The sequence below is a fragment of the Saimiri boliviensis genome, chromosome 3, assembly GCF_048565385.1.
Source record: "Saimiri boliviensis isolate mSaiBol1 chromosome 3, mSaiBol1.pri, whole genome shotgun sequence".
NCBI lineage: Eukaryota > Metazoa > Chordata > Mammalia > Primates > Cebidae > Saimiri > Saimiri boliviensis.
Window position 1 is genome coordinate 99,932,475 of NC_133451.1, and position 16,818 is coordinate 99,949,292.

Below are 16,818 nucleotides of genomic sequence, written 5' to 3' on the forward strand. Positions count from 1 at the left end.
GTGTAGTAGAAACATGACTGTGTAGGCTGCAGAATCAGTTGGAACTGTGTGCAAACCTCACTCTTCCAAACTATCTGGACAAATAACTTCACCTACGTAATCTGTTTCCTCATCAGCAAAATGAAGATAATTTTAACTACTTCTCAGTTTCAATGCAAACTAGATGCAATAATGCTACTGCAGTACCTAACAGAGGGCCTAATACATAGTAAGAGTTCAGCTGATGAGTTCCTGTTGATGGTCTCCATCTCTGCCTGTGATGGTTAATACTGTGTGTCAACTTGGTCGGAGGGAAGGATGCAAAGTATTGATCCTGGGTATGTCTGTGAGGTGTTGCCATGGGAGATTAACATTTGAGTCAGTGGGCTAGGATAGGTAGAGACCCATTCTTAATCTGGGTGGGCACCATCTAATCAGCTACCAGCACAGCTAGAATATAAGCAGGCAGGAAAATGTAAAAAGAGAAACTGGCCTATCTCCCAGCCTACATCTTTCTCCCATGCTGGATGCTTTCTGCCCTCAAACATCAGACTCCAAGTTCTTCAGGTCTGGAACTCAAGATTGGTTCTCCTTGCTCTTCAGCCTACAGATGACCTACTGTGAGACCTTGGGATCATGTGAGTTAAGACTAAATAAATTCCCCTTTATATCTATATCTATATCTAGATATAGATAAAGATATAGATATCTATTCCATTAGTTCTGCCCCTCTAGAGAGCACTGACTAATACACTGTCCATGGCATTCTCTTTCAGCACACACATTTATATCTTCTTTTACATAGTGCAATGTAATGGTACATAATGCTGGTTAATGTAGGACCTCTAACCTTCACCTCCCCACTCCAAAAACACAACCTAAAGCTATACAGATTTGGTTATTATTTCTTGCTTTATAACAACATGCACTTGATACATTCATCCCTTTCACCTCCTCATCTGTACTTAGATTGTACTATGTGTCCTCCCATAGCCTACCTTTGGAAGACCTAACACATGTCTTTGTGATAACAATGGAGTTGAATGAACTGAATTTGCGATCGCTGGGTTGAGGGAGTTTGGTATGAAACATATGCATTATGGCAAGTCACTTTACAATAAAGTACAGTGGGCAAATGCACAACTGGCATCACTAAGGATGTACTTTGAGCTGAATGTCAGGTATTCACTGGTTTCTCCATGTGCCCTAATGCCCACTGGGATTCAACTTTGTGGGGAAAAAAATCAAAAGAAAATAAATGCCAGATATAGTTGTGTGTATATGTGTATTTCTTCCTTCAATTGTACTTTTAAATTCTACATCATAGTTATATAAAAGAAGAAAAATAAATGAATCTATATATGGTCATTCTAATCTATACACTATAAACAAAATGATAGCGGTGAAGACCAAAAATTAAGGTCCCTGAGGTAGGAATGTTTATTGCATAATTAACTGCCACATCCCCACTGTTCACAAAAGTGCTTAGCACATACAGCACTAACTGTTAAATTAACTAAAAAGATCAAATAAGTACAACAGAAATATTCATGCTTTCATTGAAAAGTAAAGTCATTTATTCTGAAAAGCATGTAACAAATATTTAAAAGGAGGGTGATACCAAAAGAAAGTGATCAAATTAAGGAGGCATTTGCATTTCTTCTTTAGTCACCACCCACTTTTAAGATAAAAATAAACAGTTTTTCAGAAGAAAATTTCTGACTTAAATGAACATAACCAGAATTCCTTTCTGGATGTAGATTTAACTACATCCAAAGTATAATGAGAACACTCCTGAAAGTAAAAGCCAGAGGCTGAAATTGTAGGTGCAGAATCCAACATGTCCAAGAACAAGTTTCTTCATTTCTCTGAAACACTTCAAAAGTTTATGGTATGAATAAAATTAAACAACATATGAAAAGAACTTAGCACAAAGAACACTTGGAAAACTACCACAGTAATTCAGGTAAGAGACAGTTGGAAGCTAAACTAGGTAAAAAGGCCACTTTCCCTCAAATTGAAACAAACAGAACAAGTTATTTTAAAAGACAACATAATATATATATGTGTGTGTGTGTGTGTGTGTGTGTGTGTGTGTGTATCCATCCCTTATAATAAGGACTCAGCAAATGTTAATTTCTTATCTACCCTTCTTTTTCAAAGATAATTTCCTTGAATGAAACTATCCAATCATCAGATTGTCTAGCAGGCATAATACAGATTAGTATCTCTATAAAAGGAGGATCTATATAAAATAGTACCTATTACAATATATTAGTATCTATATAAAATAGCATAATTATTAATTAGATACAAATAAATTAGGAAGATGGCATTAATTAAGACTAGATATAATACAACCCATAGCACCAAGGAAAGAAAGGACCGTGGTGGACTTCATAAGGACAACAAATAAGAAAATATGCAGCATGGAACCAAACTATGAAGAACTGTGAATCAAATCATCTCACCTCTTTATTTTACTTTTATTGATGTATTTTGTTATTTTTTTACTTGAGACAGGGTCTCACTCTGTCATTCAGGCTGGAGGGCAGTGGCACAATCATAGCTCTCTGCAGCCTCAAACTCTTGGGCTCAAGAGATCCTCCTGCCTCAGCCTCCTGAGTAGCTGGGATGTGTCACCACACCTGAGTACTGCCAGGCACAGTGGCTAACACCTGTAATCCCAACACTTTGGGAGGCCAAGGCAGGCAGATCATCTGAGGTCAGGCGTTTGAGACCAGCCTGACCAAATGGAGAAACCTCATCTCTACTAAAACAAAAGAATGAAAGTAGACGGCATGCATGGAGCAATGCAGAATTTCAACTGAGAAATGAATATTATCAAAAAAAGCCAAATAATGACAAAACTGTTTTTTAATGATTATCAGAGTTTAAAAAGCATATCAATATCTTAGATACAGCTAAAGAATCAGCAAACTTAAATATAAGTGATTAGAAATTATCAAAGCTAAAATGTTAACAGAAAAGGGATGAAAGAAACACAACATCTTAAAACTATGCAACAATATATTATATGTGTAACTAGAGTTCCAGAAGAAAAGTGAAAAAGGCAAAAGAAACATTTAACATAATAATGGCCAAGAGTTTTCAAAAACTAATGGAAAAAACAACAACAACAAACACCTACCCAAGAAGGTCAGAGATTTTTAAACAGGAAGAAAAAAGATCTAAATCTACTAGAAGACCTAGATACATGATACTAAACCCACTAAAAACCAAGAGTAACAGAAAATCTTAAATTCAGACAGGAAGAAAAAAATAACATAGAGGAACAAAGAAAGGAATTACAGTAGACTTCTCATCAGAAGTAAAGCAAATTTTTAAAAAAATGGAACATCTCTAAAGAACTAAAGGAAAAAAAAAAAAACCTGTCAATGCAGAATTCTACACCCAGCGAAAGTACTTTCTAAAAATGAACAAACAGATGAGAAAGACTGATAAAATCCTTTCCAAATTCATTCCCCTGTGCCTCCCAGTATGCCATGGACGCACATTAAATCATGATTTCCAACATACTTCCTAGGAGTTAAACACTTTTACGTCTGTTTCTATCACCTATGATGTAAATTCCTCAAGGATGGAGGCATAGCTGATCAATCTTTGCATTACTAGCACCTAGGACCATAACGACAATGGTGGGCTTTTAATCAATGTGTGGCTGATGATGGATGATGAAAGAATGGATGCTGAGGCAGCTCTGGATAGATGAAAAGGAAGCTAGAAGTAGAGCAATAGGATTAGAACAAGAGGGCAGAAGTCAGTTAAAAAGAAACCTAGAAGGCAGAGACGATGAAGCATAAAACCTCCTGGGATGTCTCACCGACCTGCAGATGATGATATCTGATGAGTAAATACAAAGAAAAGCATCAGAGCAGTACCAGTTTATGTTATTTCTACTTATTCAGCTACAATATTTGGATAAAATAAATAAATCAGGAAGGAAAGTCCCAGGTTAACTACCTGGTGGATATCTCATAATGTGGAAAAACTCAAAGGCTAAACATTTGTAATATATTCAGACAAAGAAATTTTTTAAAGTTGTATGTCTAATATATCCTGTACCATACACTAGATGAAAGGGGTTTATTATAGGATTTTGTAGATTAAGAGGGGGTTTGGACTCCAAAACCCACAGTTAGGACAGAATGAGGAAAGATGATGCCCCATTTTCTGTGCATCCCTAGGTCAGGAATGAACAGCAAAGCGGGGGGAATGCATGACAAGGGGACAGGGTATCCACAGATGCAAGACCTCCAACCACACAGAGGCCAGATCCTCTCTAACTACAGTGGACTATGTGATCCTCCAATGAAGTAGGGAAAGGGGGTTGAGGGTAGTGTGGAGGAAGCAAAACGGAAAGAAAACTTATAAAAACCCAGACTAAAGTCTGAAGGAACCCTGCACTTGTTAGTGGGCCTGAGTACCCTGGAAAAATAACATCAAGCCTCTTCAAGGCTCCATAGGCCCAGGCACCAGGGAAAGGTCCTTACGTCCTAGAAACTTACATCCTCCACAGATCCCTCTCTAAAATCCACCCATAAGGAGATCATCATGCTATCACAAGAGAAATGTGGGTGCTCTAAATGCCTAAGAAAAGTTAAGAAAAGTTAACTACCTTGTATATCTCAAATTAAAACATATACTATCAAGTTGGACTGAATAATCATGACTGGATTTTCTCTGTTAGGTATTTTTCTGTGGTAAAATATAAGACTGCTTGACTCCTAAGACTACTGAGGTTTACACGAAGGGGGATATTTCATATACTGTACACTCACAGTGCTCCCCACAATACCTCACACACTGATATACAGACACTGAACACTGTCGGCATTTTGAAGCATTTAAAATACAAATGTTACTCAATATTAACACCACCATTTTTTTTGGAGGGGAAGATTATCAGAGAGATACAATTTTTCTCTGATGATTCCTTCTTTCATCTTTTCTTACCCGTTCCTGTAGAAGTTCCACAACTTGCTGGACACAGTCATTCACATCACAGGAGTCTGTTTTCAGCACCAATTCAGGGGCCTCTGGCTTTTCATATTCAGAATCGATCCCAGTGAAACCTATAAAAGGTACCAGATAATAGAGTGGGGTGGAAAATAAAATTAAAATAGTTTTGTTTTTCAGTGCAGATCTCTACTATGCTGAGGTTAGTATCTGCGCTGTCCCCCAAGCCACAGGGCTATAGTAATGAAGTGTCTTTCTTGGGAGAAATTTTTTTTGAGACAGTTTTGCTCTTATCACCCAGGCTGGAGTGCAGTGGCGCGATCTTGGCTCATTGCAACCTCCGCCTCCCGGGTTCAAGCGATTCTCCTACCTCAGTCTCCGAGTAGCTGGGATTACAGGTGCCCGCCACCACACCTGGCTGATTTTTTGGTTAGAGATGGGGTTTCTCCATGTTGGGCAGGCTGGCGCCTTGGCCTCCCAAAGTGCTGGGATTACAGGCGTGAGCCACTGCGTCCAGCCAAGATTTCTAATTAAACTTTTTTTTCCAGCACTGAGGGCCATTTTAAACTGTAAAACCACCCAAAGTAGCACAAAAATATTTAAAAACATGGCACCAAATAGGCTGCAGAATAACAATTGTTTGTGGTATGAGAACTAAAACCAAAAGGCCAAGTGCTGCCTTGTTTTGCTGGGAACTGTGTCAGTGTGTCAGATGTGTCGTACTGATCATGGAAGTGCCAGGCATATTGATGTGGAGGTTACGAATACATTTTGTCAAATAGCCAAATTCATTAATACAGAATCCGCAAATCAAAAACTAGTAGAATCAATTCTACTACTTTTTTTTACCTTTTTTCTTTCTTTTTTGTCTTAAGAAAATGCCCAAGCTGACTGTGAAGATGTACAGAATTAATACCAGGTGATCCAAAGCATCTCTATTTCTCTACAGGACACAGACATAAAACTAAACCTGACAAGATTACTTTCTTCTCTGTGCAAAAACTAAGTCAATCTGTCTAGTACAGTCACAAGCATTATTCATGGCCAAATTGAAGCTCCACAGGCTTCTTCTGCTGTCAGATAACAGGTGTTAAAACAAATTAACTACTATTTGCTTAAACTAAATACAAATAAGAATAGTAAATCTATTAGATCACAAAATAACTTAAACTATCAAATATAATTTTAGTATTAACCACTATTTAGATTTTTCCTATGGTATATGTGTTACCATGTAACTGCTAAGAAAACAGCAAACAGACGATAATTTCCCAGAGAGGGTTAGCTAAGCTAAAGACATGCCATTCCTATCTTACACCCCTGACCTTACCTCACATGTAAGTCACTCAAGGCTTGCCTATCTTGGAAAGCTTAGGTCATTCTTAGGTTAGAATGGCATGCATGAATTCAAAATCACTACCATTAATACCACGAAGTACAGTACAGCTAGCAAGAGTTCAAAAATACATACTACAAAGCTACAGCCCACTTATTTCATTTTTTTCTATTCATATTTCTAAGCATCCCCTACAGTCATGAACTCAAGAAAAAACTTCTGCATTAGTAGTATTCCCATTTAGCAGTGAGTCACAAGAAAATGACTGCGAAAAAAATAAATAATTCTGGTTAAGAACACTAACTGTTAAGCTCTGATTCTCAAATGCAGCAATATACCGGAATCACCAGGTCCCACCCCGTGAGATTCTGATTTCACTGGTCTGGGGTACAGCCTTGGCACTGGATTTTTAAAAGTTCCCAAGGAAATGCTTACAAGCAGCAGAACTTGACAAGCACTGGGTTAGAAGAGGTGGTTTAACATTTTAGAAGCCCTGGAGTTCTCCTATTAATTTATCTGTAAGTGATTACAATAATACATGTAAATTGTGAGAAAAAACATTCACATTTAAGTAGGTAATAAAAACCATCTTAAGTAGTCATCATGAAAATAATTGAGATAATAGAATGGCTAACACAAGGATATACTGACTGTCCAATAAATGTCGCATAAAGGTCTATAAAAGCCCGAGGCCCCCTGAATATACATAATCTTGTCTGTCCTTGAATGTTCACCATCACAGTTTTGAAACAGAGTTGATAGGGAATTTGTTACACACCACTTACATATAACAGCTTTTTTAAAAAATAAGCAACTCTACAATTAGGAACTCCAGCACCATGGCACACCTAAAATACATCAGTGTATGCGTACATACACACAAAAACACACACACATTAACCTAAGGAACATTTTATCAACTTCTACTCAGCGCAATGTAGACAACAACTGAGAAAGTAAACAAGAAACTAGACCAATACAAACACACTCCCAGTTATAGAGTACAAACTGTAAGAGACTCAAGAGTATTGTGGACAAGGTCTTACACATCTTTGAACACCCGGCACTAAATGTATACCTTGCAAATAGAAAGCTGAGGACTAAACTCTGATTTTTTATCTTGCCCAAATTCCTATCAAAGGGGTCTAGGGAGTCATCCCTTACAAACCATAAATTCTCATCAGACAGGTTCTATTTAACCCTATATATCATGACTTATTTTCCAATCTGACTCTGGCATGATACTGGAGGACAAAGAAGAAAATCAAAATATTTTCCCCAAAACATGTTTCTTTGCCATATTTTTAAATGGCCCCACAAAGCTGTTCTTTGTGGGGGATAATCTGCATCTGTAAAGAATCTCTATTAATGTAACTATATTTTTTTCTTCCGGATTCTCCCAATCCTAAAGAGATTAAGATCTGAACAGGAAACATTTGTCATCTATTATCTCTAAGGGCAGCAGCCACTCCATGACTTCAAAAGAACTTTGGTCTCCCCACTCTTTATCTTAACCTGAACATTCCCTTTCTATCAATCCCAGATCTTTAGACAAACTCAACCAAGTGTCAATCAGAAAATGTTTAAATTCGCCTGTAGCTTCGAAGCCCACCACCACCACCTGACTTTGAGTTGCCTTGCCTTTCTGGACCAAACCAATGTATTTCTTAAATGTATTTGACTGATGTCTCATGCCTCTCTAAAATGTATAAAACCAAGCTGTGCTCCGACCACCTTGGGCATGTGTTCTCAGGACCTCCTGAGCGCTGTGTCACGGGCCATGGTCACTTGTATTTGGCTCAGAATAAATCTTTTCAGATATTTTAGAGTTCTGCTCTTTTCGTCAACAAAGCATTGGTAAACGTGTGTTGAACATTCCACTCCCACTCTACTTTCTCATCCATCCAACAAACATTAACTGTGTGTGTGACAGGTATATGCTTTGGGCAATGTACTGTGCTAAATTCTAAACACAGAAAAATATTCACTATGACGTCCCTGCTCAAAAGTAGATGACTCCAGCCAGGATGACAAACCTACCTCCTTTACAAATCCATTCTTGCAAAAACAACAAAACTAACTACAATTAAAATAAGTAAAAGGTTTACGCTTTAGGCTCCTAGACACACCATTTTGCTTTTCTGTACCTAATCTCTACACTAAGACTGATGTGAAAACTGGCCATTGAGAGAGTAATATGGGAGATGAAGGGCTAAACAGGTTTTCCTCCAACTGTCATAAATTATTCTGGTCAAGCATCCTGCTCCGAGTCAAAAAAGTAACAGCTTAATGGGGTAGACAGATGACAGGCAGCAGTCCCCAATAAGGAGCTGATTCTCCATAGTGGCACTCCAGAGATCAGCCTTCCCCATGAACTGTTACCACAGCAGATGGAACTTGACCCAACTGCCAAACGATACCCAGGTCCAAATACAGAAGAACCCAGAATAACTACCATTTTCCTTCCCACTCTACCTTTTTCTTTTCAGGGCCAGAAAATGCATGCCAAAATCTATAATTCAGAGAGCTCATGGGAGTTCTTGTGACAGTCTCAGGCTATCACATTCCCCACTGGGAAGGCAAACTTAAAAGTTACCTGCATGCTCACTGATCCCTAAACAATGCTATCTTTAGTTTTTATTTTGTTGTTGTTGTTTTAAGCTATTAAGTCCTCCGTTTTTATTAACAATACTACAGGGCAAGTCAAAGGATATCTACAAGATAAATACTATGATTGACATCAAAGGCTACAGCAGAGGTGGGTTCTAAATTTCTCCCTCAATGTCTAAATGTCCATCACAGTTGAAACTCTGGGAAGCAAAACAAAAAATCTAAAAAGCAAGGTGTAGAGCTGTCCTTGGTAACCATGGGGCTTTGTTCCAGTACTCCCGGTGAATACCATAATGTGAGGTTACCCAAGTCCCTTACAAAAAACGATGTACTATTTGCATATAACCTATGTTCATTCTCCTATATACTTTAAATCATCTCTACATTACTTACAACACCTAATACAATGTAAATACTATACAAATAGATGTTATACTGTATTTGTTATTTACACTATTTATTTATTGTATTATTTTATATTGTTTCTTCTGGAATATTTGCAATTCAGTTGGTTGAAACCACACATGTGGAATCCACAGACTTAAGAGGGTCAACTGTATATATTTCAATAGAATCAGTGATATGCTAATTCAATCAAATTCAACAACAGTATATGAAATGAATAAGGGAGTATTCCAAGGATTCTAATAAAGTACAATGTATTATTCTTGTCATCAAAATGCTTATAATTCAGACATTTTTTTCCAATAGCTACAGGATTTCCTCCATTTCCTCTGGAACAAAGAACGCAGAACTGGTGTCAGCAGGCAACTGATGTCCAACTTCATGCTAAGCACCTAATTTTATCAAGTAGGTTTTCATCAACCCCCAAGCCCAACTCTCGCTAGTGAACAAGATTCCAACAGGATCAACAAGACCCAGCACCAGGCACTGCTGCTATGCCCAAGAGATAGAATAGTGTAATAAGACCCACATTCTCTCCTCAAGGAGCTCCAAGTCACTCAAACACTTCCAACGTCTTAGAAAATATCAGTCCTAGATATGAGAAGATAAAATATCTAAGCAAAGTGAAACTGGGAAGAAAATAGTACTGACCTTTAATTTCTCCTGCCCGGGCTTTTTTGTACAGTCCTTTGACATCCCTCTGTTCACAAACATGCAGAGGAGCATCAACAAATACTTCAAAAAACGGTAAACTTGCACCCTCATGAATTTGCCTTGCATTGTTGCGATCCTTTAAAAAAAAAAAAAAAGATATGCATAGAAACAATAAAAAGTGATCACACAGCTCACAAAGGTACTGTATTAATATTAAAGATGAGTAAAAAGTGCTTTTCACCCAATTTAGTGGGAAATAGACAAAATTTATGTTTTTAAACATAAACTAAAAAAAAAAAATCCAAGAAATTAGGTTAACCTCTATTACTCGTGTCAATTTTAAAAGGAATCCTGTTCTACTAACCCAGGATATTGGGGAGTTACAGAAGGAAAACAGTGAATGTACCACAAAATCTTTCACCTAAATCCTACATGGATACTGAGCCAAATCACAGCTTGAACACCAGGTGTCATCAGGTTTCTCTCTAATATCACATTCAAACCCAGCCTGAGCTAGCATGAAAGCAATTTCACAAAAAAGATCCATTCAGAATCCTGAGGGTAGTTTATTTCTTTGCCAAATCCAAGCCCCCTGCAGTCACTTCTCCTCTCTAGCACTCCCAAAACTTAACTTCTCTGCTCCTAACTCCCAACTCTCTAGTAACTACGCTTGTAGCTCCCTCTAAATCCTCTCCATTCTGTTCTCTGAAACACTATTTCTTTTATAAATCAATCTTTGCTTCTTTCTGGTCTTCAACACCTGATTCTCCCTCTGCTCTACATTTCTACTCCATTAACTGAAGTGCCAACATTTTCAAAGATGGTCCCTACAATTTCTACCATCCTCTTTTCAGACAGCTCATTTTAGCATTTGCCACCTTCCTTATGGTCCCTCTGACAATCCTCACCTACTTCCACTCTGACCAGATGATCACACTTCATGTTTCAAAAAGAAAACAAATCCCCAAGCATAAGCTCTCAATCTCCTCTCTGTCATATAAAATCTCTTTTCTGTCACACAAATTTATCTACATATTAAAGATCCTTTTCTCCCTGCCACTCCTACCTTCACGTATCAAGAATCCCCTCCCTTTTCACAGCCTCCTACGGGACCTTGTTCAACCCATTCTCTCTACTCCACCTGAAATCTTCAGTATTTTCCCTTTGCTGGTTTCCCTGCTCCCCAGCAACAAACAAGTACAAGTCCCTCCATCCATTTAAAATAAATGAACTGCTAAGGGTAGTAGTATACACTTATAGTCCCAGCTACTTGGGAAGGCTGAGGCGGGAAGATCACTTGAGCCCAGGGGTTCCAGGCTGTAACACTACAATTGTGCCTGTGAATAGTAACTACACTCCAGTCTGAGTGACAGAATGAGATCTCATCTCTAAAAAAAATTTTTAGCATAATAAACTAACAAATCATATAAAAACTTGCCCTTAACCATAGGTACTTTTCAGTATTTAAAATACCAGACCTCTTTGCTGCATTTCCCACTGCTACACCTATGGATGCCTATAATGATATTCCCTGATCTTTCCAAAGCAGACTCCACCTGGGCTCCTCCTACTTCGCCCATCCCTTAACACCGGAGTTGTCCCCACTCCCGCCCAGCCCACTGCTCACCTTACATAGTTCTTGAGCATTTCTCTCAAGTGCATTCACAGTATAAACTACAACACATACCTTAACACTTCAGCTTGAACTCTGACCTCTGTCCTGAAATTGAATATGCATGTCCAAATTCTTCCCAAGTCCCCCTGGAAACACCACAGTTGTCAAAAACTAAACATGTCCAGCACTGAATCTAGTCCCTTTTCTCTCAAGTTTGCATTCTGTTGTATACTTCCCAAAGCAAGGAAGACCATACTACACACCCACAATCCTAAGAATGGTTCCTTCCCTTTCCCATACATTGATTCAGTCACTAAGTCCTTCAGATGTTACTTGTAAATATCACGGTAACCCAGTTTGCAATCTTTCCTTATTCCCTAATTCAACCTCACTTCTCTTGTCTGAACAACCAACATATTAACAGATCTTCTGGCTTCTAACTTGAATCGGCTCAAAGCCATAGTCTACACTGTCCCAGGGTGGCAAAGGATGCAAATCTGACCATATTACTAAACTCTTCAGAGACTCCCTGCTACCACTGGGGCAAAATCCAAGTTTCTTAATGTGAGGCATCAGCCCTATACCTGGCCCCACCATTCTCAGTCTTGCACTTGATGCTGTATTAGTAATACCTGCCTGGTTAGGCTGTTTCCACCTTAGGTCTCCCCATGCCACAACCCAACCCCTACCAGAAACACTCCACCCCTCTCTTCTGGATAAACCAATGTGCTCCCTCACAGCACATCTCCATGGTAACCTCCTCCAGGAAGCCTTCCCTGCATGTCAGGCTGGTGAAGGCCCTTGCTTCCTCAGAGTTCTCAGAATACTCACTACATACCGTCACAGATCTTATTCCAATATATTAAAATCATCTCATTAGCTTTATAACTTTAGCATCTGGAATATCAATTAAGCTGCGATCTTACTATTCTAACTATCCTTTTAAAGGAAAATGTCCCTGAGTTTCCATCCATGGCTCTCACCTTGCTATATACTCTTCAGTACATAATCGAAGAGTACATAATCATATAGGCTTCAACTAATTAAGTTAATGATTCCTAAATCTAGATCTGAATCCTACACTACTTTCCTTAACTCTAGAACCAATTTCCTCGATGATCCAGTGATAATTTGCACTTAGACACTTCACTAGCACTTTAAATATAACCCACCGAAATTGAAATATTCATGTCCTCCCCTCCTATCCTGTGACCTTTATTCAGAAAGCACCATGATTTATTCTGCTCCCCTGCAAAATCAGCAATCAAGTAGGCACCAGATCCTACTGATGATACTCAAGCCTCAAGAGCCCTCAAATATGCCCCCATATTTTCTAGTCCCATTGCTGCTGCTTGAATTTACACCCTCTTCCATGAAGGAGCTCGTGCTACCTAGCACCTATTTAATAAAGGGTGCTAGGACAACTGGCTTATTAAACAGAGAATCCTTTCCCACTGCTTGTTTGTATCAGGTTTGTCAAAGATCAGATGGTTAGATGTGCATATGTTATTTTTTAAAAACCAGTTCATTGACTGGTGATACCGATAGTAGCTGTAGTGATAATAACAGTAAAAATTAACATTGATTAACACTGAACTGTGTTCTGGTAATTGCTAGAGTGCTTTTTAAAAATTACATATATATATATTTTATTGCACTTTAGGTTCTGGGGTACATGTGCAAAACATGCAGGACTGTTGCATAGGTACATACATGGCAATGTGGTTTGCTGCCTCCATCCCCATCACCTAAATCTGGCATTTCTCCCCATGTTATTCCTCCCGAACCTCCCTACCCCCCGCTGTCCCTCCCCTAGTCCCCCCAAACAGATCCCAGTGTGTGATGCTCCCCTCCCCCTCCCTGTGTCCCTGTGTTCTCATTGTTCATCACTCGCCTATAAGTGAGAACATGTGGTGTTTGATTTTCTGTTCTTGTGTCAGTTTGCTGAGAATGATGGTTTTCTTTTCTTGCGTCAGTTTGCTGAGAATGAGTTTCTGTCCTTTGTAGGGACATCCATGTCCTATAAAAAAAAATGACTTTTTTTTTTTAATGGTACTGTAGTTTTTTATGGTTGTGTAGTACTCCACGGTGTATATGTGCCACATTATCCTTGTCCAGTCTATTATCGATGGGCATTTGGGATGGTTCCAGGTCTTGCTATTGTAAACAGTGCCACAATGAACATGTGTGTGCATGTGTCTTTATAACAGAACGATTTAGAATCCTTTTGATATATATCCAGTCATGGGATTGCTGGGACAAATGGAATTCCTATTTCTAAGCCCTTGAGGAATCGCCACACTGTCTTCCACAATGGTTGAGCTAATTTACACTCCCACCAACAGTGTAAAAGTGTTCCTATTTCTCCACATCCTCTCCAGCATCTGTTGTCTCCAGATTTTTTAATGATTCCCATTCTAACCGGCGTGAGATACTCTCTCAATGTGATTTTGATTTGCATTTCTCTAATGACCAGTGATGATCAACATTTGTTCATATGTTTGTTGGCCTCATATATGTCTTCTTTTGAAAAGTGTCTGTTCATATCCTTCGCCCACTTTTGAAGGGGTTTGTTTTTTTTTTTTTTCTTGTAAATCTCTTTTAGTTCTTTGTAGATTCTGAATATTAGCACTTTGTCTGATGGGTAAATTGCAAAAATTTTTGCCCATTCTGTTGGTTGCCAGTTCACTCTAATGACTATTTCTTTTGCTGTATGAAGCTCTGGAGTTTAATTACATCTCATTTGTCTATTTTGAGTTTTGTTGCCAATGCTTTTGGTATTTTAGTCATGAAGTCCTTGCCTTTGCCTATGTCCTGAATGGTTTGGCCTGGGTTTTCTTCTAGGATTTTTATGGTGTTAGGTCTTATATTTAAGTCTTTAATCCATCTGCAGTTAATTTTAGTTTAAGGTGTCAGGAGGGGTCCAGTTTCTGCTTTCTGGACATGGCTAGCCAATTTTCCCAACACCATTTATTAAACAGGGAATCCTTTCCCCATTGCTTGTTTTTGTCTGGTTTGTCAAAGATCAGATGGTTGTAGATGTGTGGTGTTGCCTCCAAGTCCTCTGTTCTGTTCCATTGGTCTATGTCTCTGTTTTGGTATCAGTACCATGCTGTTTTGATTACTGTAGGCTTGTAGTATAGTTTGACGTCAGGTAGCGTAATGCCTCCAGCTTTGTCATTTTGCTTAGGATTGTCTTGGCTATGCAGACTCTCTTTTGGTTCCATATGAAGTTTAAGGTGGTTATTTCCAGTTCTGTGAAGAGGGTCACAGGTAGCTTGATGGGGATAGTGTTGAATCTATAAATTACTTTGGGCAGTATGGCCATTTTCACGATATTGATTCTTCCTACCATGAGCGTGGAATGCTTTTCCATCTCTTTGTGTCCTCTCTTATTTCCTTTTGTAGTGGTTTGTAGTTCTCCTTGAGGAGGTCCTTTACATCCTTTGTTAGTTGTATTCCTAGGTACTTTATTCTCTTTGCAGCAATTGTGAATGGCAGTTTGTTCTTGATGTGGCTCTCTTTAAGTCTGTTATTGGTGTATAGGAATGCTTGTGATTTCTGCACATTGATTTTGTATCCTGAGACTTTGCTGAAGTTTTATCAGTTTCAGGAGATTTTAGGCTGAGATGATGAGGTCTTCTAAATACACAATCACGTCATCTGCAAAAAGAGACAATATGACTTCCTCCTTTCCTAACTGAATACTCTTTATTTATTGTTCTTGCCTGATTGCTTTGGCTAGAACTTCCAATAATATATTGAATAGAAGAGGTGAGAGAGGGCATCCTTGTCTAGTGCCAGATTTCAAAGGGAATGCTTCCAGTTTTTGCCCATTCAGTATGATGTTGGCTGTGGGTTTGTCATAAATAGCTTTTATTATTTTGAGATATGTTCCTTCGATACCCAGTTTATTGAGAGTTTTTAGCATAAAGGGCTTTTGAATTTTGTCAAAGGCCTTCTCTGCATCTATTGAGATAATCATGTGTTTTTGTCTTTGGTTCTGTTTCTGTGGTGGATTACGTATATAGACTTGCATATGTTGAACGAGCCTTGCATCCCCGGGATGAAGCCTACTTGATCATGATGGATAAGCTTTTAGATGTGCTGCTGCAATTGGTTTGCCAGTATTTTATTGAAGATTTTTGCAACTATGTTCATCATGGATATTGACCAGAAGTTTTCCTTTTTTGTTGATTCTCTGCTGGGTTTTGGTATCAAGATGATGCTGGTCTCATAAAATGATTTGGGAAGGATTCCCTCTTTTTGTATTGTTTGGAATAGTTTCAGAAGGAATGGTACCAACTCCTTTTTGTACGTGTGGCAGAATTCAGCTGTGAACCCATCTGGATCTGGACTTTTTTTGGCTGGCAGGCTAGAAATTGCTGCCTCAACTTCAGCCCTTGTTATTGGTCTATTCAAGTTTTCAACTTCTTCCTGGTTTAGGCTTGGGAGGGTGCAAGTGTCCAGGAATTTATCCATTTCTTCCGGATTTACTGGTTTATGTGCATAGAGTTGTTTGTAGTAATCTCTGATGGTAGTTTGTAATTCTGTGGAATTGTTGGTGATACTCCCTTTTATCGTTTTTTGCTGCATCTATTTGATTATTCTCTCTTTTCTTATTAATCTGGCTAGTGGTCTATTTTGCTGATCTTTTCAAAAAACCAGCTCCTGGATTCATTGATTTTTTTGAAGGGTTTTTTGTGTCTCTATCTCCTTCATTTCTGCTCTGATCTTAGTTATTTCTTGTCTTCTGCTAGCTTTTGAGTTTTTTTGATCTTGCTCCTCTAGCTCTTTCAATTTTGATGATACGGTGTCCATTTTAGATCTTTTCTTGCTTCTCATGTGGGCACTTATTGCTATAAATTTCCTGCTTGACACTGCTTTAAAAGTGTCCCAGAGATTCTGGTAAATTGTGTCTTCATTCTGGTTGGTTTCCAAGAACATCTTTATTTCTGCCTTCATTTCATTGTTTATCCTGTCAACATTCAAGAGACAGTTGTTCAGTTTCCATGAAGTTGTGCAGTTCTGAGTGAGTTTCTTAATCCTGTGTTCTAATTTGATTGCACTGTGGTCTTAGAAACTGTTTCCGTTCTTTTGCATTTGCTGAGGAGTGATTTACTTCTCATGATTTCCATTCTTTTGCATGTGCTGAGGAGTGATTTACTTCCAATTATGTGGTCAATTTTAGAGTAGGTGTAATGTGGTGCTGAGAAGAATGTATATTCTGTGGATCTGG

General features: G+C 38.5%; 1 protein-coding gene across 1 annotated transcript in view; it reads right to left on the reverse strand.

The window, feature by feature from the left end:
* PAPSS1 (3'-phosphoadenosine 5'-phosphosulfate synthase 1) overlaps nucleotides 1-16,818 on the reverse strand; it is a 107,706-nt gene that overhangs the window by 57,685 nt on the left and 33,203 nt on the right. Inside the window, exons 4-5 of the mRNA XM_003929475.4 lie at nucleotides 9,962-10,100; nucleotides 4,957-5,075 (exon numbers count right to left, since the gene is read on the reverse strand). Of these exons, the coding sequence (XP_003929524.1) occupies nucleotides 4,957-5,075; nucleotides 9,962-10,100 (258 nt within the window). The remainder of the gene's footprint in view (nucleotides 1-4,956; nucleotides 5,076-9,961; nucleotides 10,101-16,818) is intronic.